Source organism: Cenococcum geophilum (assembly GCF_001692895.1).
Source record: "Cenococcum geophilum 1.58 unplaced genomic scaffold K441scaffold_110, whole genome shotgun sequence".
NCBI lineage: Eukaryota > Fungi > Ascomycota > Dothideomycetes > Gloniales > Gloniaceae > Cenococcum > Cenococcum geophilum.
Genome location: NW_027137668.1, coordinates 164,712 through 184,439, shown reverse-complemented (window position 1 = coordinate 184,439; position 19,728 = coordinate 164,712). Strand labels below are relative to the sequence as shown.

The 19,728-nt window shown below is 48.7% G+C and overlaps 9 protein-coding genes across 9 annotated transcripts; 5 read left to right on the top strand and 4 right to left on the bottom strand.

The window, feature by feature from the left end:
- Positions 1 to 1,134: 1,134 nt before the first annotated feature.
- On the bottom strand, positions 1,135 to 1,666 carry K441DRAFT_709719 (uncharacterized protein; the record flags this gene model as incomplete). Its single annotated transcript, XM_067653869.1, has 3 exons — positions 1,135 to 1,221; positions 1,283 to 1,327; positions 1,574 to 1,666. 3 exons carry the CDS (start codon positions 1,664 to 1,666, stop codon positions 1,135 to 1,137), a joined length of 225 nt encoding a protein of 74 aa, XP_067496309.1.
- A 567-nt stretch (positions 1,667 to 2,233) lies between these two features.
- K441DRAFT_597695 (uncharacterized protein) lies at positions 2,234 to 2,539 on the bottom strand (the record flags this gene model as incomplete). Its single annotated transcript, XM_067645077.1, has 1 exon — positions 2,234 to 2,539. A coding segment is annotated over one exon (306 nt), but the record flags the coding sequence as incomplete, so codon positions are not given.
- Positions 2,540 to 3,231: 692 nt separating this feature from the next.
- On the top strand, positions 3,232 to 3,946 carry K441DRAFT_32507 (uncharacterized protein). The gene has a single exon (XM_067641195.1). The coding sequence runs from the start codon at positions 3,421 to 3,423 to the stop codon at positions 3,901 to 3,903; it is 483 nt and encodes a 160-aa protein (XP_067496307.1). The 5' UTR covers positions 3,232 to 3,420; the 3' UTR covers positions 3,904 to 3,946.
- A 1,915-nt stretch (positions 3,947 to 5,861) lies between these two features.
- On the top strand, positions 5,862 to 8,573 carry K441DRAFT_671867 (polysaccharide deacetylase family protein-like protein). The gene is made up of 6 exons (XM_067650480.1): positions 5,862 to 6,149; positions 6,207 to 6,353; positions 6,414 to 6,817; positions 6,902 to 7,062; positions 7,114 to 7,636; positions 7,727 to 8,573. Exons 2-6 carry the CDS (start codon positions 6,266 to 6,268, stop codon positions 8,369 to 8,371), a joined length of 1,821 nt encoding a protein of 606 aa, XP_067496306.1. The 5' UTR covers positions 5,862 to 6,149; positions 6,207 to 6,265; the 3' UTR covers positions 8,372 to 8,573.
- A 342-nt stretch (positions 8,574 to 8,915) lies between these two features.
- K441DRAFT_683101 (nagb/rpia/CoA transferase-like protein) lies at positions 8,916 to 10,478 on the bottom strand (the record flags this gene model as incomplete). The annotated part of the gene is made up of 3 exons (XM_067651655.1): positions 8,916 to 8,988; positions 9,047 to 10,324; positions 10,381 to 10,478. 3 exons carry the CDS (start codon positions 10,476 to 10,478, stop codon positions 8,916 to 8,918), a joined length of 1,449 nt encoding a protein of 482 aa, XP_067496305.1.
- A 492-nt stretch (positions 10,479 to 10,970) lies between these two features.
- On the top strand, positions 10,971 to 13,128 carry K441DRAFT_671865 (uncharacterized protein). Its single transcript, XM_067650479.1, has 3 exons — positions 10,971 to 12,338; positions 12,392 to 12,620; positions 12,678 to 13,128. Exons 1-3 carry the CDS (start codon positions 11,121 to 11,123, stop codon positions 12,821 to 12,823), a joined length of 1,593 nt encoding a protein of 530 aa, XP_067496304.1. The 5' UTR covers positions 10,971 to 11,120; the 3' UTR covers positions 12,824 to 13,128.
- An 81-nt stretch (positions 13,129 to 13,209) lies between these two features.
- K441DRAFT_624172 (uncharacterized protein) lies at positions 13,210 to 16,510 on the top strand (the record flags this gene model as incomplete). Its single annotated transcript, XM_067646070.1, has 7 exons — positions 13,210 to 13,398; positions 13,457 to 13,742; positions 13,813 to 14,029; positions 14,084 to 14,323; positions 14,374 to 14,589; positions 14,649 to 16,069; positions 16,127 to 16,510. Exons 1-7 carry the CDS (start codon positions 13,367 to 13,369, stop codon positions 16,508 to 16,510), a joined length of 2,796 nt encoding a protein of 931 aa, XP_067496303.1. The 5' UTR covers positions 13,210 to 13,366.
- Positions 16,511 to 17,109: 599 nt separating this feature from the next.
- K441DRAFT_32377 (oligosaccharide biosynthesis protein Alg14 like protein) lies at positions 17,110 to 18,271 on the top strand. Its single transcript, XM_067641186.1, has one exon. The coding sequence runs from the start codon at positions 17,299 to 17,301 to the stop codon at positions 18,157 to 18,159; it is 861 nt and encodes a 286-aa protein (XP_067496302.1). The 5' UTR covers positions 17,110 to 17,298; the 3' UTR covers positions 18,160 to 18,271.
- K441DRAFT_671863 (uncharacterized protein) lies at positions 18,032 to 19,724 on the bottom strand. Its single transcript, XM_067650478.1, has 2 exons — positions 19,101 to 19,724; positions 18,032 to 19,007 (listed from the first exon to the last, which is right to left on the bottom strand). Exons 1-2 carry the CDS (start codon positions 19,515 to 19,517, stop codon positions 18,384 to 18,386), a joined length of 1,041 nt encoding a protein of 346 aa, XP_067496301.1. The 5' UTR covers positions 19,518 to 19,724; the 3' UTR covers positions 18,032 to 18,383.
- Between the last annotated feature and the right edge of the window lie 4 nt (positions 19,725 to 19,728).

Here is a 19,728-nt window from a genome sequence, read left to right as displayed (position 1 = left end):
CACAGGCTGGGAGGGAGTTGTGAGGTAAGGTGAAGTTGGAGGTGGAGAGGGTTTGAAGAGCGACCTGCAAATCTTTCCCCTATGCGCCCAGTGGGTAATGCGAACGCACGGATGGCCGACTGAGAATTAGGAATGGCAAGCTTAAAGGTGTGCTAAAGCGAATGCTCGCGACGTCGTTCTTGACGGTGTGCGTCGCAGGCTGAGATTTGTTTGAACACGGACGACATGGGGGGCGCGAAAGAAGGACTTCGAAGGCCTTAATTCTTCTGCTTCTCATACGCCAAGGAACCCTGTCCATTCGATGGGGGCCATTGCTCGTGACATAAGGGCCTCTAGCGCCCAATTCTATCTAGTGTAACCCAAATGCGGAAGCTGAGGAGGCATGCGCCAGAACCAGACCCGTATCGAGCTGTGTTGTGGTGGCTGTTCAAAGTGCAGCCCCCTAGCCCTTTTATGCGCCCTGACGCGACTGCTATCTCGTCATGAGGGGTCACAATTGAGAATCGCGATGCCTTTGCCCTTCTCTGACGTTGTTCTACAATATCTCTCGGTTTATGGGCGTTAATTAACAATCCTTGGTCAATACATTGATTCTTCGGAGGATCAATCTCCTGTGAGTAAAACTTGTCTGGCTCATTGATTGGCCACTCTTTATTTAGCCCGGACACGAGGGGAGTGGGCACCCTGCAACACAACGGGAGGATCTTGGCCCTTTGCTTTCTGATGACTATCATCTTGCACTTCTTCCTGTCTTCTTCCTGCAGGAACAACCAGTGCTTCCAGAATATCCTTTTAGGCTACTTAAGCCTTAGTGCAGCGTGTTCTCCTGCACGAACCTCGTTTAACTTTTTTTTTCTTTTTTTGCCAAATTTTCCTTGCTCAGGAGCTTTTCCTTCTCTTCCCATAGGATATACCACCGGAGACATGCAGAATCACAAGCGAGTGTGCCTTAGGACGCACATCTACCTTGAGCACTGTAGCGTGGCAGAATTGGTATTCGCCAACGACTGACCGCTAAGCTGCTCAATAAGCAACTCTTATCAACTACGATTGCAGAGTGCAGCCAGCTGCCAGCCAAATTGATCCAACTCGCCCAAAAAACCAACACGGCTCCACCGAAAACTCTCGGCACCTCTACTTATCTCCTCCTTCGATAATGTTTAGCGTGCTTGGGTTATGGGCGACTGGTTTCCCCTTCTGGTCTGTGAAGAGCACCGGTATCTTAGGTAAGCATTTAGTGCAGAGGCCCGACGGTCTCAGCAAGGCTGTGTGAACCATCTACCTTTGGAGGATTTTTCACTCCTTGAGTCGTTACGACTTGCTCTACCTTGTCGCGTTTCTTGTCAGCATTTTCTAATTTGAAGGGAACTTTGGAAATTTCTAAGGGGGCTGCGACAGGTTCTTATCCCTTAACCGTCAAGGCCTTTGGCGTAAGTGGTCCGTGCAGAACGTATTTCTGAGAACGGCTGCTTGATTCGACCGGTTTGATTAGTGGGCTCTTGTCGATACCGTAAGGATCGGTTTTGACGGGTTAAGGGACAGTTCAGACTAGAAGAATAATCGATGAGATTACATTACCTTCATGCTCACCACCACAAATCTTTGTGTGGACATGGTCGCCTTCTTGGATTGGCTCGCCATCTTTTGACATGACTTGATCAGTCATTGTGACTTGATGCTTTGTGGAAATATTGCGTCAAAGCCTTCAGGCAGGGTTCTAGTGTGCTAAAGTCTGTTTCATTAACTGCGACAAATTTCCTAGGGATGGAATCCTAAGAGTTGTAAGTTATTCTTATGCTCAGGGCGAATGGCTTTGAGTTCGATGTATGCGATGATATCGCTGTGACGTAAACGTTAATTCTTCAACACCCGGGCAAAATGCTTAGTCTATCACGACTTCACAAACACAAGGTTAGATCATAGACGATGGAATATGATAAAAGTCCCTCAATTTTCTAGTCCACCCTCTAGCTAATATGCCAAACCCTATAATACAGACAGAAGCCAGCGAAAAGGGTATGCCGAGGATTTCTCGATGGATAGACTCTGCACCCGGCAGCTTTTCTCACTAACTCCAAATGACTCTCCTTTTGTTCAACTGGACCCCCTTTCCGCTTGAATGAAAAATCATAATATCCATGCAAAGCGCTGACCTGCCTGCGCTAGCGATAGTTTGGTTGCCATTGCGCCGCGCAAAGGCCTATGGGAGGCCACTCTGCCACTTTGACCGAAGTTATTGCTCCTCGACCCACCACTCAACGTTGTGGGCGCGGCCATCAACATCAGGAGCGACGATGGCCCAGAGACCTGCAGTAAGATCGATGGATTGACCTGTGCATCCCATGCACTTGTCACCAACAGTGGCACTGTGAGTCACGCCGTTGTGCAAGATGGTGATCTTCTTGCCGCACCATGGGTTGCCGTTGGATTGGTCGCCCATCATACCGTGGGCAAGAGCGACCGTCGGGTCACTGTCCTGGATGGTCCAACCGCAAGCTCCGTAACCTCCTGCAGGGTTGTAGTAGGTAATGTCACCAGAGTAGTGGGTCGCTGGAGCAGTGCTAGCACTAGTAGCGGCTGCAGCTATGACCGATGTTGATGTTGGTGGTGTGTATGCGGGTGTTGGTGTTTCAGTGGTGGCAGGTGCGGGAGGAGTGTAGGCAGGTGTAGAGGAGGGAGTATATGTGGAAGCCGGCGCAACATATGCAGAGCTGCTTGAAGATGGTGCGATGTATGCAGGCGCTGAGGATGCAACTGGAGCAGCTACAGGGGTGTGGGCTGGAATGGAGCTCGCAATTGCGGATGTAGCAGCCACGGAGCTGGCTACAGAAGGATGCTCATAGAACAGGCCACCAATAGAAGTAGGGTTGACATTTGGAATACCTGTCGGTGCGTCAACCCAAATGGTGGTTGTGACATCGACGGTTTCTATGATTTCCTTGGTCTTGGTGACAATGATATAGTCGCGCTTCTTTAACGGCGCAGCCGCGACCAATGAGGCGAGAAGGAAGGAAGAGAGGGCAAAGACGTTGGCGGTCTTCATGTTGACAGGTTGGTTTTGATTGCCGGAAAAGCGGGTTTGTTTAGTGTGGTAGTGGAGGTGCTTGATGCACTGTAGAGAGAGAGGGTGCTTCGAGAGCTACGTTTGTTCAGAGGAACGACTGAGAGAATTGACTAGCAATTCAGGGTATTGTTGCAATGAAAGATTTTCTTTTTGGGTGCTGCGACTACTCAAAGTGTCTCGATGACTTGTTTGCGGTGGCTGTTGGCTGCGATGATAGACGCACGAAAGTCTCCGAATGAATGTCAAGAGATTCTAGATCTCAGGAAAAGATGAAGGAACGGTTGGAGAAAAGAAGGTAATGAACAAACGTTGAAGACCTCAGGCCTGTAAGGAATGGACAGGAGAGAGGGTGGGTAATGAGAGACTTTTGTAGGTGGTGGTGGAAGAGAGGGTTGAGGAAGGGCAAACCGCGAAGAAAAGAACAAGTCCCTAGGCGGAGATGGATGGCTTGGGCCAGGCACCCAATCCCACAGCTGCGTCTTCACAGCGCTGATTCGCAAGCCACCCCCCGTCCCGCACCCAGCTGGACTGGTCCACCTCCGTGTCGTGGGCTTCCTTGTTGTTTTCCCGGAAAGAGGAGCAAGGATGGCGTCTGCCTGCACTGTCACTGCACTCGAGAGCCGTGGTTGCAGTCTACCAGAAAGATCTTCATTCTCTGCCACTCTCTACCATCCGTAGAAACTCCGGACATGCGAAGATGCGAAGTTGCGCCACAAACCCTGTCCGTTCATCCAAAGTGCGGGTTCCAATTTTGCTTCTCTCTGCATTTCTGCGCCTGGCAGTGTCAGCATGTCTTACGGCGTCGTCTGATTGCGTCGCCCTGCAAGAGACACGGCTGAGAGCGAGTGTTTCACGCTCACAAAAGCGGGCACAACCCCGGTAGCTCCGCAGTGATTTAGCAAACCCAGCCAGCTGCGAGTCTGTGGTCAGGAACGATTGGCGGGGATCTTCAGGAACCGCCCGCTAGCCCCAGGGGTGCATTCCCGTTTTCGCTGCTTGGACTCGCAAGTTCTGTCAGCCCGGCCGCACACAGGCAAAAGGAAGGCTGCTGCGCCTCGCGCCAGGAGTGACACGTGGAGCACCAAGCAAGTCCGAGCCGTCAATTTCGCTGCCAAACAGCCTCTTTGTCCTAGATTATTTCCCGTGCCAGATGTGTGGTCCTTCGACTCAGCACTTGCGTCCTTCCATAGGCGCATCACCATGTGGTGTGAGAACCGTCAGTGCGGTGGCGCCAGTCCAACTTTTTGTTTCCTTGACATGAGCCAACTTGCATTTTTCATTGGCTGGAAGCTGCAGCGATGTGGTTCGCTGCAGCTCCCCTCTTGGCGACTGTTCAAACTCTTCAATGCGCCCCTCTTTTGGCTTCTGCATGTGCTTGCATAGACTCATTCTTGCCCTCCATGACGGCAAACTTGCAGTGGGAAATTATATGTGGGTCGTCAGCCTTAACTGATTTTTCTTACTGGTTCTTCTCCTGCAGCTTTCCGGTCCGCGCGGTACCGGGCTATCATCAAGGTTATCTACTATCGATACCTCTCCATCCCCACATCCACAAGGCCGGGCCTATCAGTCAAAACACGTTAAATTGCCTGTCAAAGCCCTAATGAGAAAGAGATTTTAACTTGCATACGCCTCGCTGCGGGTTTATAGAATCATGCTCAACACTTCTTGGCCCGATGGACCCGCCAGATCTTAAGACTATTCGTTCAAAGTCTGCTAATTTGCCACCCGACAGTTTTTTGCATCATTAGTGATGCCTCTGCACCAAGACGTATTACGTTGTCCTTCTGGCATCTGACTCGGCTTGCAGGTCACATCGGCTGGCAGCTCACTGTCTACAGAAGGCGGCGTTAAGGTACTGCAATATTTTGGAACCTATCTGTCATTTTTCATGATTTTCCGTCTATCCTTTGAATTCTGGCATATCTATGCCGCAAACCTTTTAGGTCCAATCGGGAGTACTAGAAACATCCTGCATTAACAATGTTCTACATTCGGTCAACCCATTTTCGAAGCGTGTTAGATGCTAGCGTAAAGGCCATCGCGCATATCCAACCAAATTCAAGAAACACTGCATTATCCGTGTCTCACTCTTTTCCTTGGTCTACTTTAGCAAAAGGAAAGCCTACGCGTCTTGCATACGCAGAAGCAGCCTCTAACTGAGTAGGAAGTTCAAATTTTCTAGCCCAGCCCAACGCCTTACTTGTCACGTTGAGTTTTCGGAGTGGATGCATTGTCAATTGACATAAGTCATTCTGTGGCAGCGGTGTGAATTGGTTTAAGCAAGCATCTATTCGTATATCTGCTTACGCGTTGATAGATAGTTTAAAATTATTAGTTTAACATCGGTGTTGGGTTTAGTGCAGAGCCTGAAACTGGAAACCCTGGAGAGCGTCTCGCCTTCTATAATTATGCTTAAATCTGTTTGGACGTCTTCTAATACGCACGAAGTTTGGTGAAACAGCCTATAAATTTCTGTGGATCAGCTACGACTCCCAACAGAATGGTTTAGTGTAAGTAAAAGAATGTCTACCATTCGCGTCGATGAGACTAAGGTTTGCATCCTCTGAGCGGTGGCAAGACGCCGAGTCTGGTGGAAAACTGCAGGTAAGCGACAGCTCTCCTCGCTTAGAAAAAACTAGAAACAAAGTCCAGCTGGCTTGAATCGATGCATTGTATAAGCCATTGCGTTGTCTTCAGCTTCTAGTCATTGAGGAAAAAGTAGAACAATTAGCCGGTTGGGGACCCGCGCGATTTGTCACAAATAGCCCACGCGTGGGGATCCCAGTAACCCGTCGGCCATGGAGTAGCTTTCGCCACTCACAACTTCGAAGCATCTCCGCGACTTGACTTTAACCACTTTAACCATCACATGGCCTGGTTTACGAATCTGAATGGTGAGATTCGCGGTTTTGCGCCTACGCCCGAAGCGAATTGGACTAGCAAATCATGAAAGAGTATGACTTACCACATTGACATTGAAGTAGTAATTGGAAACGCTGTATATACGCAATTTGGTTAACTTTGGAGATTACTTCTAATTGCTATATTTGCCCGAAATTCTTGACTGGCCGGTGACATAACGGTTCGTAATACTCATGGCTCTAGACATTGTGTTAGTCGTCGATCCTGACCTTACCAGACTCCCAATACCCCTCCAAAACATGGAATTTCAAGGAACATCAAATTCCAGTGAACAGGATGTCGTTTCTGCAGCTGGAAGGCCTCCACGTATTTGTGACAGGGGCTGCAGGAGGCATTGGATCCGCCATCGTGACGGAGTTCCTTGGTAATTAGCTCCTAGAGCCCAAGAGAAGGACTGCACTGATGTGATCATCCATACCGAAAGCGCAAGGATGCAAGGTAACAGCTCACGACCTCCGGCCCAGTTCGCTCGCAGCAAACCCAGATCTCTATACAATTCAAGGCGACATATCTGATGAAGCGTCCATCGAGAAGTGTATCACGAGCGCTCGCGAGTGCTTCGGTCCTATCAACATCCTCGCGGCCAACGCGGGCACCACGGATGAGTCTAATGAGTATCCGATATGGCAAATGCCAACAGAATTATGGGACAAGACGTACGCCGTCAATGTTCGCGGCACATTTCTGACGATCAAGCATTTCCTAAAATCGGCTGAGATTTCGCAGAAGGAGTTAGGAGCAGAGCTGCCAAACTTGGCTGTTGTGGTTACGGGGAGCGAATGTGGCAAGTTTGGGCAGGCAGGACATGGAGAGTACGCTTCTGGGAAGGTAGAGCCTATTTCGTTGGGGTACTGAAGTGGCTGGGATTATCGCAATATCTCAGGTTCAAAAGTTTTGCTAATATTGTTAAAGGCAGGATTGCAATACGGATTAATCAGGGGCATCAAGAATGAGATTGTAAGATTAAATTCTGCAGCGAGAGTCAATGCTGTGGCTCCCGGCTGGGTCGATACGCCTCTTATTGAAGGCCGGCTTGATGATCCAAAGGAGATGTATAGGGAAGCTCAGGCAACGTGAGTATAATGAATCCCCCATTACCTCCGGCATGACGCTTAAGAGACTAGTGTACCACTTCGGAAGATTGCAAAGCCCACAGACGTAGCTCGAACAATAGCTTTCCTTGCATCCCATAGCGCTGCCGGTCATATCTCTGGTGAATGTATCTCTGTCGATGGTGGCATGGAAGGGCGGGTCGTCTGGTCTGAATCAGAAATCCTCCAAGGAGAGAAAGCGAGTTCAGGAGCCACGGAAGCAACAGCCCGCTCAAAAATGGCCATTCCTCAATCCCTCTCCCCAGCAATGAAACCGAAGCCCTCAATAAAGATTGCCATATCAGTCGACTTCGACGCTGTCTCCGGCTGGCTAGGTACTGGAGCTTCCCCTGAAAACAACCTTTCAGACTACAGCTCTGGATATTTCTCTGCGTATGTCGGAGTCCCGAGGCTACTCAAGCTGTTCATCAAACTAGGTATAGCTGATAAAATTACATGGTTCGTGCCAATGCACTCTGCAGAAAGCTTCCCAGAGCAGTTCAAAGCAATCCTAGATTCTGGGTGCGAGTTAGGGTTGCATGGATACTGCCACGAGGTAAGATATTCTTTTCTATCCGCAAAGGAGGGGGGAAGTAGAGATGAATTAGGAAACGGAACCACAACAACCTTCTAACAATCCCACCAGGGCGCTCCCCAGCTAACACCCACACAAGAGCGCGAAGTCCTCGAAAACTGCATCTCCATCGCGACCTCGCTGTCCGGCAAAAAACCACGCGGCTACCGCGCCCCTCTCTACCAGCTGCGCGAGTCCACCATCAACCTGCTCGAAGAGCACAACTTCCTCTACGACTCGTCGCTCTCGCACCATGACAGCAAGCCGTACCACCTACCCCGCGTCCCGCCGATAACGCCGCCCACGTTCTCGCCCTCCGCCAGCGCCAAGGACTGGATGCATCCGCTCCCCCGGCCCGCGCCGCCAACTGCGAAGACGCTCGTCGAGATCCCGGGGTCTTGGTATGTTGAGGATATGACACCGTTGCAGTACTGGCCGCATACACCGAACTCGCAGGGGTATGTGGATGCTAGGGTTATTGAGCGCATGTGGATGGACCGGTTTGAGTTTCTGAGGAGCGAGATGGAGGAGGATGCAGATGGGGAGATGGTGGTGTTTCCGCTGATTCTGCATCCGGATACTAGTGGTATGGCGCACGTGATCAGGATGGTTGAGAGGGTACTGAAATGGTTGAAAGGGTGGGGAGGGCTGGTGGAGTTTTTGACATTTGAGGAGATTGCCGAGAGGTGGAAAGAGGGGCAGAGGGAAAAGGTGTGAATGCATGTGTAGCAGGAAGAATTTAGTGCATAATTTGAACATGGAGGGGCCTTTCAGATAAATTTCCGTATCCTCGAGACAGCGTTTCTTAGAAACTTTTATATGATCGAGAAAGGCCTTGGCGCACTTGCGAGAAGCTAGAATACATTGGCAGGGTTGGCTGAAGCAAACTGTAGCATCTATTGAAATACTAGCCCTATGCACCGATTTTGGTCTCTTCCGCTACAGACAGTATACGGAGATAAGTGATTCACAGAAAATGAACAGGGATTTGATGGACCAACATCGTAACATCAGGAGTGACTTCAATTGATTCTATGCCTGCTTTCATAGTCCAATTTTCGCTTTAACATTATAGCTTGTCTTCAATAGACTTGAGAGCATTGTGGCTTCGAATCGAAGCTAAGCTCCCCTTTGCCTGTAAAGCATGGTCATCTCAAAGGAAGCTGGGCTTGCGAAACCCTACGCTTCATATTTAGGACAATTCTAGAAGGCACCTTCGTCCTTTAATGATCTTATTTTATACCCACTCAGATCTAGTCATTCATAGGTTGATATCCTCAACGCGGTAATGATCCGCAACAATTCGATAAAGATACGATGGCGCATGTCCTCCACTGGGCACTAGATCAGCACTATCCCTTTTTTTTCAGGGAAAGGAATGTGCAAACTTACAGATTTGTGATATAAAGGTCCACCAAATCAGCCGGGACATAATCATAGAGAGGATTATCAACATCTACCTTATCTACGAAATCGCCGTCCTCGTATGGCACCACGTTGCTTGCATCTCCGTATTCGATCAATTCTTCTATATCGAACGGGTAGACTGGACTGAGCTTGTAAACACCGCTAACCACAACAACAGGCGTCTGGTGTACTTTGGCCGCCTTGGCTATCACGCGTGCTCCCGCAGCAGCCACTAGTCCACCGTTAGCCAGGACGGTGTGGGTTGCCAAGATTACTTTATTGACTCGTGACATGATCGCAAACACGTGGGAATCAGGAATTAGCACGACCGTTATGCCAGCCGCTGTTAGCGGCTTCCAACGGTCTTCAGTATCACTGTCGTCGCTAGCATCTTTCTTTTTGCCGGTCAGAATAGTCGCGTGGGTGGCATCGTGGTCATTCGGATGTGCTTCAGCATGAACAACGGTAAATTTCCTCTTTTTAGCCGCCGCCAAAAGAAACTTTTGCACGCTTGTAGAGGCCGTGTGGGTGAGAATTATTTCGTTTGAGTGGATATGATCTAGTGCGTTTGCAGCAATTAGCTCATCCGACTGATCTAATTCGTCAAGAAGCTCCCGGATGCCTTCGAGGACCTCAGCTTTTAGGTCTCCTGTCTTCGAGCTAGAATCTCCCAGGCGTTCGAGATTTTGCGCTGTAAGTGTAGTAGCCTTCCCATTTGGGGTAAGGTATCCTGTGGGTGTGCTTGCGGTAGATGGAGTTTCCGGGTGAGAGAAGAGGCCAAAAAGCGATGTCACCATTGGCGCGGATGGCGCAGCGTAAGATGTATGCGAAGTTAGGAGGGGTGGTCGTTGTGAAAGGTCGACAGAGTCAGCGAGACTCTCTGCCTGGTGTAAGCTCGAGTCCATGGGCTGAGTGGCACCATGTCGGAGAGGACCGAATGTAGATATGCTTGAGGATAACGAAAGTCGGGCTATTGAGTCATGCTGTGGTTGCGGGCTCTGTCCGATATCACTCATCGCGTTCGTGTCTGCATCACCGCCGTCTTCTGCGACTTCTCTTACTAGGCCAAGTACTCGTCGTACCATATTTCCAACCACCATTTCTCGGGGTTGTGCAGCTGTCAGGCGTTGACCAACTTCCCGTATACGGCGTAAGAGTTTTCCCACATCTCTCCCCTTGAAATTGGCGACTACTCGGAAGAGAAGTTGTGTGGTAGCTATGGCGCATGGCCTCGAATTACGAATTTGTCTTCTTTTAAGTAAACTAAGTAGCGTTAATGCTCTGGGTGGTTCTGGGTAAGGTATTTCACAAGATCTTACGAAACGAAGTGCTCAATAGACGATTCCACAGAATCAGTCTTCAGAGATTTCAGAAAAGAGGCCAGGCCAGGAGTTACCGTGGCCGCAGTTGGAGGCATGGCGCCTTAAAAGGCTCCTTCGTTGTATCTTAACCTATACTTCTTAGGGTCTTCTTGGGATCTTCCGGACTGGTTTGAGACTTTGGTAAAGGATATGTTGAGGGGCGTAGAGAGATTGACGTTGCGCCGAGTGAAAGTCAAAGTCTGGGTAGACGACGAATATGTGTGGAGAGTAGTAAAGTCGGCATATTTTGTGGCATTGAAGCTCGGCGGAGTGGTAGTGAATCCTTTTGTCCGCCTTGCATGAGTCAACCGTTATTGTCAAATTTATGGTGGTTTGCAAAGTCACGGCTTTGCTAGTCTGTGCCTCGGGAAACCGTCGTCATTGCTTTTGGGACGCTCCTTCGTTCCCCAGCACCTCCAGCTTCCTTATCCCAAACCACGCCGCTTTGCGTCCGCGCTCTTCCTGGCTTCCAAGGGGCCCCGGCTAACTTGCACTTGGGCGTGCGACGGCTTCTAAGTGTCTACCAACTAGTCCTTGAAGTTTCCAAACTCCGCCTCGACGCAAAATATCACCTGGCTGGACATATAACCCCAACAAGCGCGGAGGGCCGAGCCATCTTCCATTTATACACTCATTCTATTATCCCCACTAAAGACATCCGAGCTCATAACTTACTCATTCATGGCTTGCTTTAGAGCATGAACTCCCTCAATATTCTTTCCACTATCGGCTCAACTCCCCCTCCAAGCCCACCCCGGTCACGCGCAGCTTCCAAGAGCAACATTCTCAAAGCAGAACCTCGGTCTAGGTCTAGGGAAAACAACAGGGATGATGCGGGTGTTTCTGACATAGATCCCTTGAACGAGGGCAATATGGTCGTTTTCAAGAAAGAGGAGGCGCCCTCGCCCAATGGGGGTATTGCATTCTCATCTGAATTCAACGAAAAGATGCCTCTGCTCGGCCAGCCGCGAGAAGGGCCATTTGCAGATTCCAAAGCATCTAGAACTTGGCTTATACCTAAGCGTGTATCCGCCGCTGTCATGGGGACCATAAGAGCTTTACTCTCTGCAGTGGTAGCGCCGGGAAGATATGTGATTGCTTGTTTTTATGATGACGAGGGCTATTTCTCCTTTCTGTCCCCAGTATACAAAATTGCACGCCCATTTTCGCGTAAACGCAGGAGACCAACAGCAGAAACATTGAAGGTTATGGACCCATCAGAGACCACACAAAATCAAGACCGGGAAGCCAGGCAGGGAAGTATGAGCAAGCCACGACTAAAAAAGCCGGTGAAACGCTCGCCGTCTATTGCTTCAACTTCGACTGCGATCACATCCGACTCAGAACTCGACAGTGAGAGACCACCCACTCGAGAAGAGGAAAATGACACCCCGTCCCGTCATACGAGGTCTAAGTCATTGCCATCCACTTCAATGGAAGAGATTGCACCAGCTAAGAAATCGATTCGCATCAAGCTTCACAATGAGGAAGCCCTCAGACAGCGCAAAACCAAAAAGGTACAGTCTCGCGGAAGCATAAGTAAGACTACCGCTACGGACCTCGTCTCTACAGAAGCCGCAGCTGCATTGAAGTCACCAACAAGCCCTGCATCATCCTCGAAGATTACAAAATTCCCACGAGCTCCACAGCCTCCACGGCCCCTGGTACCCAGACGGCAACCATCATACACTACTTCTGGAACTTCAGCAGTTGGTCCGCATCAGAAAACACTCATAATAGATCTTGACGAAACTCTAATACATAGCATGGCAAAAGGTGGAAGGTATACTACTGGTCATATGGTGGAAGTAAAGCTGCAACAGCCGGTGGGAGTTGGAGGGGCCATGATAGGACCTCAGGTTCCAATTTTATACTACGTTCACAAACGGCCGCATTGTGATGAGTTTCTACGAAAGGTTTGCTGGCATTGTATCCGTCAGATTGTAACCGCTGACAGTCACTTTACCAGGTCTGTAAATGGTACAATCTGATTGTTTTTACGGCGTCTGTGCAAGAGTACGCCGACCCGGTCATCGACTGGCTTGAAGTAGAGCGCAAGTACTTTACTGGGCGGTATTATCGGCAGCATTGCACCTTCCGGAATGGGGCATACATCAAAGACTTGGCTCAGGTCGAGCCAGACTTGAGCAAGGTTATGATTGTAGACAATAGCCCCATGAGCTACATTTTTCATGAAGGTATGCTCTCTTGCATCAGCCCAGATCTCTACACCCACTAATCACGTCATCTTGAAGACAATGCCATTCCCATAGAAGGCTGGATAAGCGACCCAACAGATAATGACTTACTGCATCTCATTCCCCTGCTGGAAGGCCTCCAGTACGTAACTGATGTACGGGCCCTATTAGCGCTGCGGTTAGGCGAACCGCAATCGCAATGAGTGGGAGGCCACGGAGGGCCTCTGTGGCATGTTGTAGACCTTTTTTTTGGTTCATATTGTACTATAGACTAAGCCTCGACGTTGGGGGGCCGGAAGTTGGAGAGAGATACCCAAGCATTCTTATCCCGCGTCCCGAACCTCGGGTTCTGTCACTTTTCGGTATGTGATGCCTTGGCAGCCCTGCAGCTTCCACCCTTCGTGGGGTTTTTAGTCTTGGCTTTAAGCCCCCACCGAGGCTATTACGCTTGGCTTTGTTGAAGTTATGACTTTCCTCTGCAGGTATATCCCGCTTATCTATATGTAACCCGTGCAACCCGTGCTACCTGCCGCGTTTTATATGCAGCCTCAGCCGGAACCATCCCGCCGCCTGATCGACAAGACTCAGCCTCTATTACTTCGGTGCTTTAATATCCTGCTGCTCGCAATGACTGCCGTTGCGTGGCAACTTCATTTCAATATATGGAAAACACTGCTGAAAGCGGGAATTGGATGTGCCACAATGGGTTGATGAGAGTTCGCATAGCCAAGTGATCTACAGAAGTGATGCTGCTAGCCATGTCGCTACAGAGTCCAAGGTAAGTGTTCCTATGCATGCAAACCTAGTCACGCGACATTTAACCAATGGTGGTCCAGTTCTATTTCACTGTTTGAAGAGACTGTGCAGTCAATACGAAGCGCAATCTCGGAAGAGGAACAGAAATGCTTCCATCGAATCGAAACTCCGAGCATATTATTAGAAGAGCTGGAGTCATTATGCTCTTCTAACCAGAGAGATCAACGCAGACTTCTATCTTGCTGCGCCAAGTTTGCGGCTTTTTCTAATAGTTTTGCTCCTTATTTCGATATCGTTGCTCTCTTCGTTCGAATAAAGCCTGAGTGGTTGGTTTGCTTCTGGGGCTCAATTAAGCTGGTCTTTCAGGTAGTTACCCATCTCCCCTACGGTAAACCTATTATTTTACTGTACTTTGCTTTGCCTAATAAGTCTATAGCTAGGAAGCAATCATGTCGCCTTTTTGGAAAAGATCGCAGGAATGTTTGAGAGCATTTCGTCCATTCTTCCTCGGTACCAACAGCATTACGATACATACAGGCGAAGGCCAATGGAGAAAAACAAAGACCGCCTTATTCATCTCATATCTTTTATCTACGCGGACGTTATTCAGTTCTGCCAAAATGTGTCTTGCATGTTCTTACGTGGCAGCAGAGGTGAGAGCAAGCTTTAAGCGCTCGGCAACAGTCTGTCACTTATATTTTTGGTAGGTTCAAAGTACCAAATAGACTTCCACACCCAGACCATATGGAAGCCCTTCAATTTGCGATTCTTCCAACTCCAGCAACGTATAGTGAAGCATCAAAGGTGGTTCGACAAAGAAATGAGGCTCCAAGATCAAGCAATTCTTACACACCACTATGCAGACTTTGTTGAATACCTAAGAGCCATGGAACAGATGAACGAAAAGCAAAAAGCCCAGGAGCTCGTTAAACAGGAGAAAGTTGCAGGTTAGGCGCTTCTTGATAAGTAAAAGAATGGTTACTAATAGGATATACAGGTCAACAGGTAGATCGTATTAAGACATGGATATCTAGTTCCTTTTGCCCAAGTGTGTACGAACGGGTTGTCCACCAACGGCATCCCAAAACAGGTACATGGTTCCTCTCGACACCCGAGTATCGCAATTGGAAGGACCTAAAATTTAGCGTGGATGGAACAGATGATTCAAATACTCTCCAGGATAACTGGCTGCGACGAATGCTCTTAGTACAAGGTAGTTAATATATGTCTGTAGAATTCTTTAGGATCCTACAAGAGCTGAGAGTATTCTAGCAAAGCCTGGATGTGGGAAGACCTTTCTTTCTGGAACCATTATCGACGATCTATGCTTGGAGTCCGACAGACCCGTTGGCCCGGAAGAAATCCCTCCGACTACTGCGTTCTTTTATTTCAATTCCACAGATCCAATTTGTGGTAAGGCCGCGACGGATGCACTCCATGCAATAGCAACACAATTGATTCACGCTCATCGGAATCAACGGGTTACCATGGATGCTTTGGCCTTGCTATCAGAAAATAGGTTTAGTGACCAGCAGGCCTCGTACGATGACACAGTCGCTGTCCTAAGTCTTCTACTACAACAGTACCCGACCTTTATTGTCATTGATGGTATTGATGAATGTTCAGATATTCAGCTTCTGCTCACTACAATATCTGATATTGTTAGGGCCACAGATTGCAGAATTGCTCTTTTGAGCCGGCCCAATATCGACCTTCCACAGGAATATGGAGATTGTAGGCAAAGCGTACCCTGGATATTTTCTCTCAACGAGGCTCATAATGTCGAGGATATCGGATCGTTCCTAGGAACGAACCTCAATAATATGGTCAGAGAAGGACTATTCGGAAGCCAAGTCATCCAACAGTCAGCCCTCGAAGAACTTGCTCGGAGAGCAAATGGCATGTTTCTATGGGCCTCGTTATTTATAAAATACTTGAACTCCCCGACTCTCACACCATATGAAAGACATGCAGCTCTATCAAAACCAAAAATCTCGGAAGGACTTGATGCTCTGTATAATGAGATTCTCAATATGCTCAGCCGGCGCCATGAAAGAGAAAGGGCAATTGCGGCTGACATATTTAAATGGTTGTCATGTGCTATTACGCCGCTGAACACGGCAGCACTCCATATGGCTCTTTCTATAGTACCTGGGCAACCAACATCTGATACTCCGTATATTCCGGAATTTCCGAACTCGATTTCGGTGATGACCTGTGGCTTGGTGGAGTCTGACCAGGATGGGAGAGTAAACTTTTCACATCTCTCTGTGAAGGCCCATCTCGAATCGAAGGAATGCAGCAATCCTGGATTTTCTCTCTACGACGCAAGCGCTGTCCACGCGCACCTTGCGGCTCGCTGTCTTTCATATCTCGCGCATGATGTTCCGAAGAAGCCACTTGAAGAGCTTGAGCCATTTGAATCAACTTGTAGGGCCTCAGCAGCCACCGTAAGCTCGGGCGTATCTCTTCGAACCTTTCAATCAAATTCATCCGCGGACAGTGGATATAACAGCCAAGCCAGCCAAGATGATGAAATGCGTCTAGTAGAAAATGCCAATAGGAGAACCCTTGAGCTCTCTTTCCCATTGCTGCGATATGCATCACTTTTCTGGCCAGTTCATCTCAGCCGTAGTTTATCTCTTCCCCGACTAAACTATGAAGAAGGGAAACCCGCGCAATATCTCTCTACAGTTCAACAGCCTCTCCAAAATCCTATCACACCTGAGATGAATCAGCAGCCTCACGAGGAATGGATTCCCGTTCTTTCACAATTTCTCATCGATCGTCTTGCAGTCACCGTATGGGTTGAAGCTTCCTGGAGATACCATCTACCACCAAACCTCTCACGCTTGGTACCTCTTGTTGAGGGTTCCAAGAAAAATATCTGGCCGCGGAGTATTGAGGGCCGAGAGCTTAGCTGGGTAATACTTGGCCTGAAACAGCTAGTAGAAGCGCTCAATGAGCTGCGTAGAGATCATAACGTTCACCTCAGAGCCAACCCATCTCTCATATGGAAGAGAAACATTCAGTCTGCGACAGATGCTATGTTCTGGCCTGTTTGGGATATAACCCCCAGCAATTGTGCCGACGTACCCGAGGAAATGCAATACACCTGGACAAATTCTCACTGATGCCTATTAAATCGTTAGTGTCAATAGTGTTTAGGCGCACGCTGTGAATTAGACGGTCGGTTCCCGACGGTTACATATGTTGCGACTGGCTCTGCCGAGTATTCCCAGATATTTTACTGATGTTTTGGAGTTGGGAAAAGGCATTGATAACTTATGGACTGTCTGTATTTGTTTGTACTTTAGATTTTCTTTTTCGCTATCTTCATCGTCGATTTTGGTTCCCTTCCTTTTCTTATTATCTAGAAAATCGAGCAGAAGAAGTCTGTCGCTGGTAAGCGAGATTGGTATGTCAGAGAGCGCCGGATCCTGGAGCATTTTCCTCTGAGAATGTTGTACAGTTGGTGACAGCGAGTTTGGTTTGGCTTTTGATACCATGGGGCATTGAAGTTATATTCGCATTTAAATCCAGCGCCTTTTGCACAGGGGCTGTATAAATGAGCCAAAAGTCATTTATGAAATGTAAATATCTATCTCAGGATCATAGTGAACTTGTTGAAACACTGAACCCTCGTCCCTTGAAGATACTGTACATTGCCAAGAAATCGCAACACTCGATATGCGATTGGCTAGAAGTTAGTTTTGAACTTCATGTCGCCAGTGTAACTAACAAACTCCCGAGTACTGAAGCTCTAGCTCCTGTTGCTAGTGTGTTTAAATATTTTTTAAGGCTTACAGGGATCTTTTAATGTCAAGGGACAATATTCTGGCGCCCTGAAATCAACCACAACGCCCAATGCCATGAACGTGCCCTAAATATCAATCTCGAAATTACCAAAGAATTTACCTTCATGGCGCCATACACTCCTCTTGCTCTCATCACTTCCTACTCTTTTCTCCTCGCTGCCGCTCTTGTTGCCGTGCTAGCAATTACCCTTCGTCTGCTCGCTCTCTTTCCACCTCATCGGCTCCCACCACCACAACGGCGCATCGGTACTCCAACACGCCTGCTCGTTGTACTAGGTAGCGGCGGTCATACCGCCGAAATGCTAGCTGCACTCCGCGACCTAGACCCACGGAAATACACGCACAGGACATATGTGATTAGTTCCGGGGATGCATTCAGCGCGGAGAAGGCCGTAGAGTTTGAGAAGAAATTGGAACTGAAGGGTGTGGCCAAGCAGCCTGACCAGCGGGCAGACACAAATGGGCAGATGCAGAAATGCAGCAGTACTCTTCAGACGTCAACAAGAGTCGCGGATGCTGCGCCAGCTGGTACGGGAAGCTACGACATTGCTATTGTACCTCGTGCACGGCGCATTCACCAATCTCTTCTGTCAACACCTTTCTCAGCGCTGCGATGCTTGTGGGCGTGCTTTGACATTCTCAGAGCTCCATCTATCACCACTACTGTTCCATTGCCTAAGTGGTCGGCAGCAGAGCTATACAACTATCCTGATCTTATCATCACCAATGGCCCCGCAACTGCTGTTATCATCATCCTTGCATCGCTGATCCTTCGGTTCTTTGATGTTAAGGGAGCGAATTCGCGGGGCAAGATGCGTACAATGTATCTGGAGAGCTGGGCGAGGGTGAAGAGGCTGAGTTTGAGCGGGAAGCTGTTGGTGAGGATTGTGGATCGATTTTTGGTGCAATGGGAGGGGTTGCAGGGGGTTGGTGGAAGAGGTGAGTTTTTGGGAGTTCTTGTCTGATATGAAGAACGGGTTCATGTTCCCGATTTTGACCTTGAGGAACCGTGTATTATATCATTGTAAGCGTTAGAGCGTAGGCGTCTAGATGAGTGGGAAAATGAATCCTTGGATGGGATGGCCTTGGGATGGCCTTGGGATGGCCTGTTGTACAATGATACAATATCTACATATTCTACAAGAAACCAAGATCCCCAGGATGCTAAACATATCCCAATCATCAATTCCTATGCCGTAGCATTTTGCTGCCCGGCCTTATTTGCCGCTATCACTTCTCCGATTCTCGCCAACATATCCTCTGTGAGCTGAGGCTCGCCCCTCTTCTCTTTCTCCTCTTTTTGCTTGATATGGAATTCCTGCAACGGCGTCCGCATTTTGACCGCCAGGTTTTTCCTTGCCTCTGCCTCCTTATCTTCCTTCATCTTCCTTTCGACGTAGTCCTCATCATGCCTGGTCCGGAATTTGCAGTATTTGCCCCGCAATTCATCAATCACTGTTTCAGGGAACGGTGGAATTAATAGCGTTGGGACAAATGTTCGCTCTTCAACTGTGATACGCAGTGTGTCATCTTCATGGTCCGTATGTTCGGGCTCTCCTTTAGCAGGCCAAGGGATTTCGATATTCGTGCCGGGAATGAACCGCTGCCAGGTTTCTTCCCTAGTATGTCTGTCTTTCTTAAAATTACGGATCTCGACCTCATCAATAATAACATCGCGGAGCTCGCGGGTCCTTGGGTCACGGATGGTATATACCAAGCGCACCTGGTCATAAAGGACTGGGACATCGGTTGGTGAAAGCGGCGATGGGTTGCTGTCAAGTTTGCGCTGCCATTCGTTGGTTTTCATGTAGGCCTTAGGACGAGAAATCGCAAGTTAGCATTTCTTGAAGAAATAAAGTTTCGCAAGACTTAGCAGAAAGCTGTGTTACTGCAATGATATTCTTACTCGGTTCAAGCCTTCCACGGCGACTCTATCCGATTCCTTCCATGTCGTCATGACCATTCCTATCTTACCCCTGTCCTTCCCAGAGAGTAAAACAACTCGGTCACCTTCTGCAATGTTCCACCTCTTCCTACGCAATTTTTCTGGTACCTCTATCGGCGCAATTTGCATTTGTTCTAGAGCACCGAATGTATCTGTGTCTTTCCCAAATACGCGATTAGGAGCTATAGGGCCCATCTCCCAATCCTGCCGCCTTGCTAGACGCGCCTCCTTGATTCCGGCCGCTTTCTGGCGGTTCTGTTCTGCGAGTTGTTGGCGGAAGACTTTACGGTCAACCTTCCATTCTTGCGTGGCTTTTGCGGCCTGTCTGCGCAATGCCTGACGATCGGCAGCTTTGGCGCGCTGGATTATCTTCTGCATTGCGGAGAACGAGAATATTCAAGTATGGGGAAGGTTGAAGGAGATCTTTGTTGTTTGACGGTGCTGAGAGACCTAATAGAGCGAATTGTAGTGTTCAGACATTGGAGATAATTAAATGTAGAAGTGGAGTGAAACAGTGATACTGCGATAAGAGAAGCTAGTTATGGAGCTCAACACCAAGGCCAATAATTCTCCTTGCGCTCTCTGTATA

Excerpts from the sequence above, each read along its gene's own strand:
- K441DRAFT_671867 (XM_067650480.1), top strand. The coding sequence starts at position 6,266 with ATGTCGTTTCTGCAGCTGGAAGGCCTCCACGTATTTGTGACAGGGGCT. Across the intron at positions 7,063-7,113 it reads TATAGGGAAGCTCAGGCAAC|TGTACCACTTCGGAAGATTG; the intron begins GTGAGTATAATG and ends TTAAGAGACTAG. Across the intron at positions 7,637-7,726 it reads TGCATGGATACTGCCACGAG|GGCGCTCCCCAGCTAACACC; the intron begins GTAAGATATTCT and ends CAATCCCACCAG.
- K441DRAFT_32377 (XM_067641186.1), top strand. The coding sequence starts at position 17,299 with ATGGCGCCATACACTCCTCTTGCTCTCATCACTTCCTACTCTTTTCTC.
- K441DRAFT_32507 (XM_067641195.1), top strand. The coding sequence starts at position 3,421 with ATGAGAGACTTTTGTAGGTGGTGGTGGAAGAGAGGGTTGAGGAAGGGC.
- K441DRAFT_671863 (XM_067650478.1), bottom strand. The coding sequence starts at position 19,517 with ATGCAGAAGATAATCCAGCGCGCCAAAGCTGCCGATCGTCAGGCATTG. Across the intron at positions 19,008-19,100 it reads CCGTGGAAGGCTTGAACCGA|GCCTACATGAAAACCAACGA; the intron begins GTAAGAATATCA and ends TCTCGTCCTAAG.
- K441DRAFT_671865 (XM_067650479.1), top strand. The coding sequence starts at position 11,121 with ATGAACTCCCTCAATATTCTTTCCACTATCGGCTCAACTCCCCCTCCA. Across the intron at positions 12,339-12,391 it reads GTGATGAGTTTCTACGAAAG|GTCTGTAAATGGTACAATCT; the intron begins GTTTGCTGGCAT and ends TCACTTTACCAG. Across the intron at positions 12,621-12,677 it reads GAGCTACATTTTTCATGAAG|ACAATGCCATTCCCATAGAA; the intron begins GTATGCTCTCTT and ends GTCATCTTGAAG.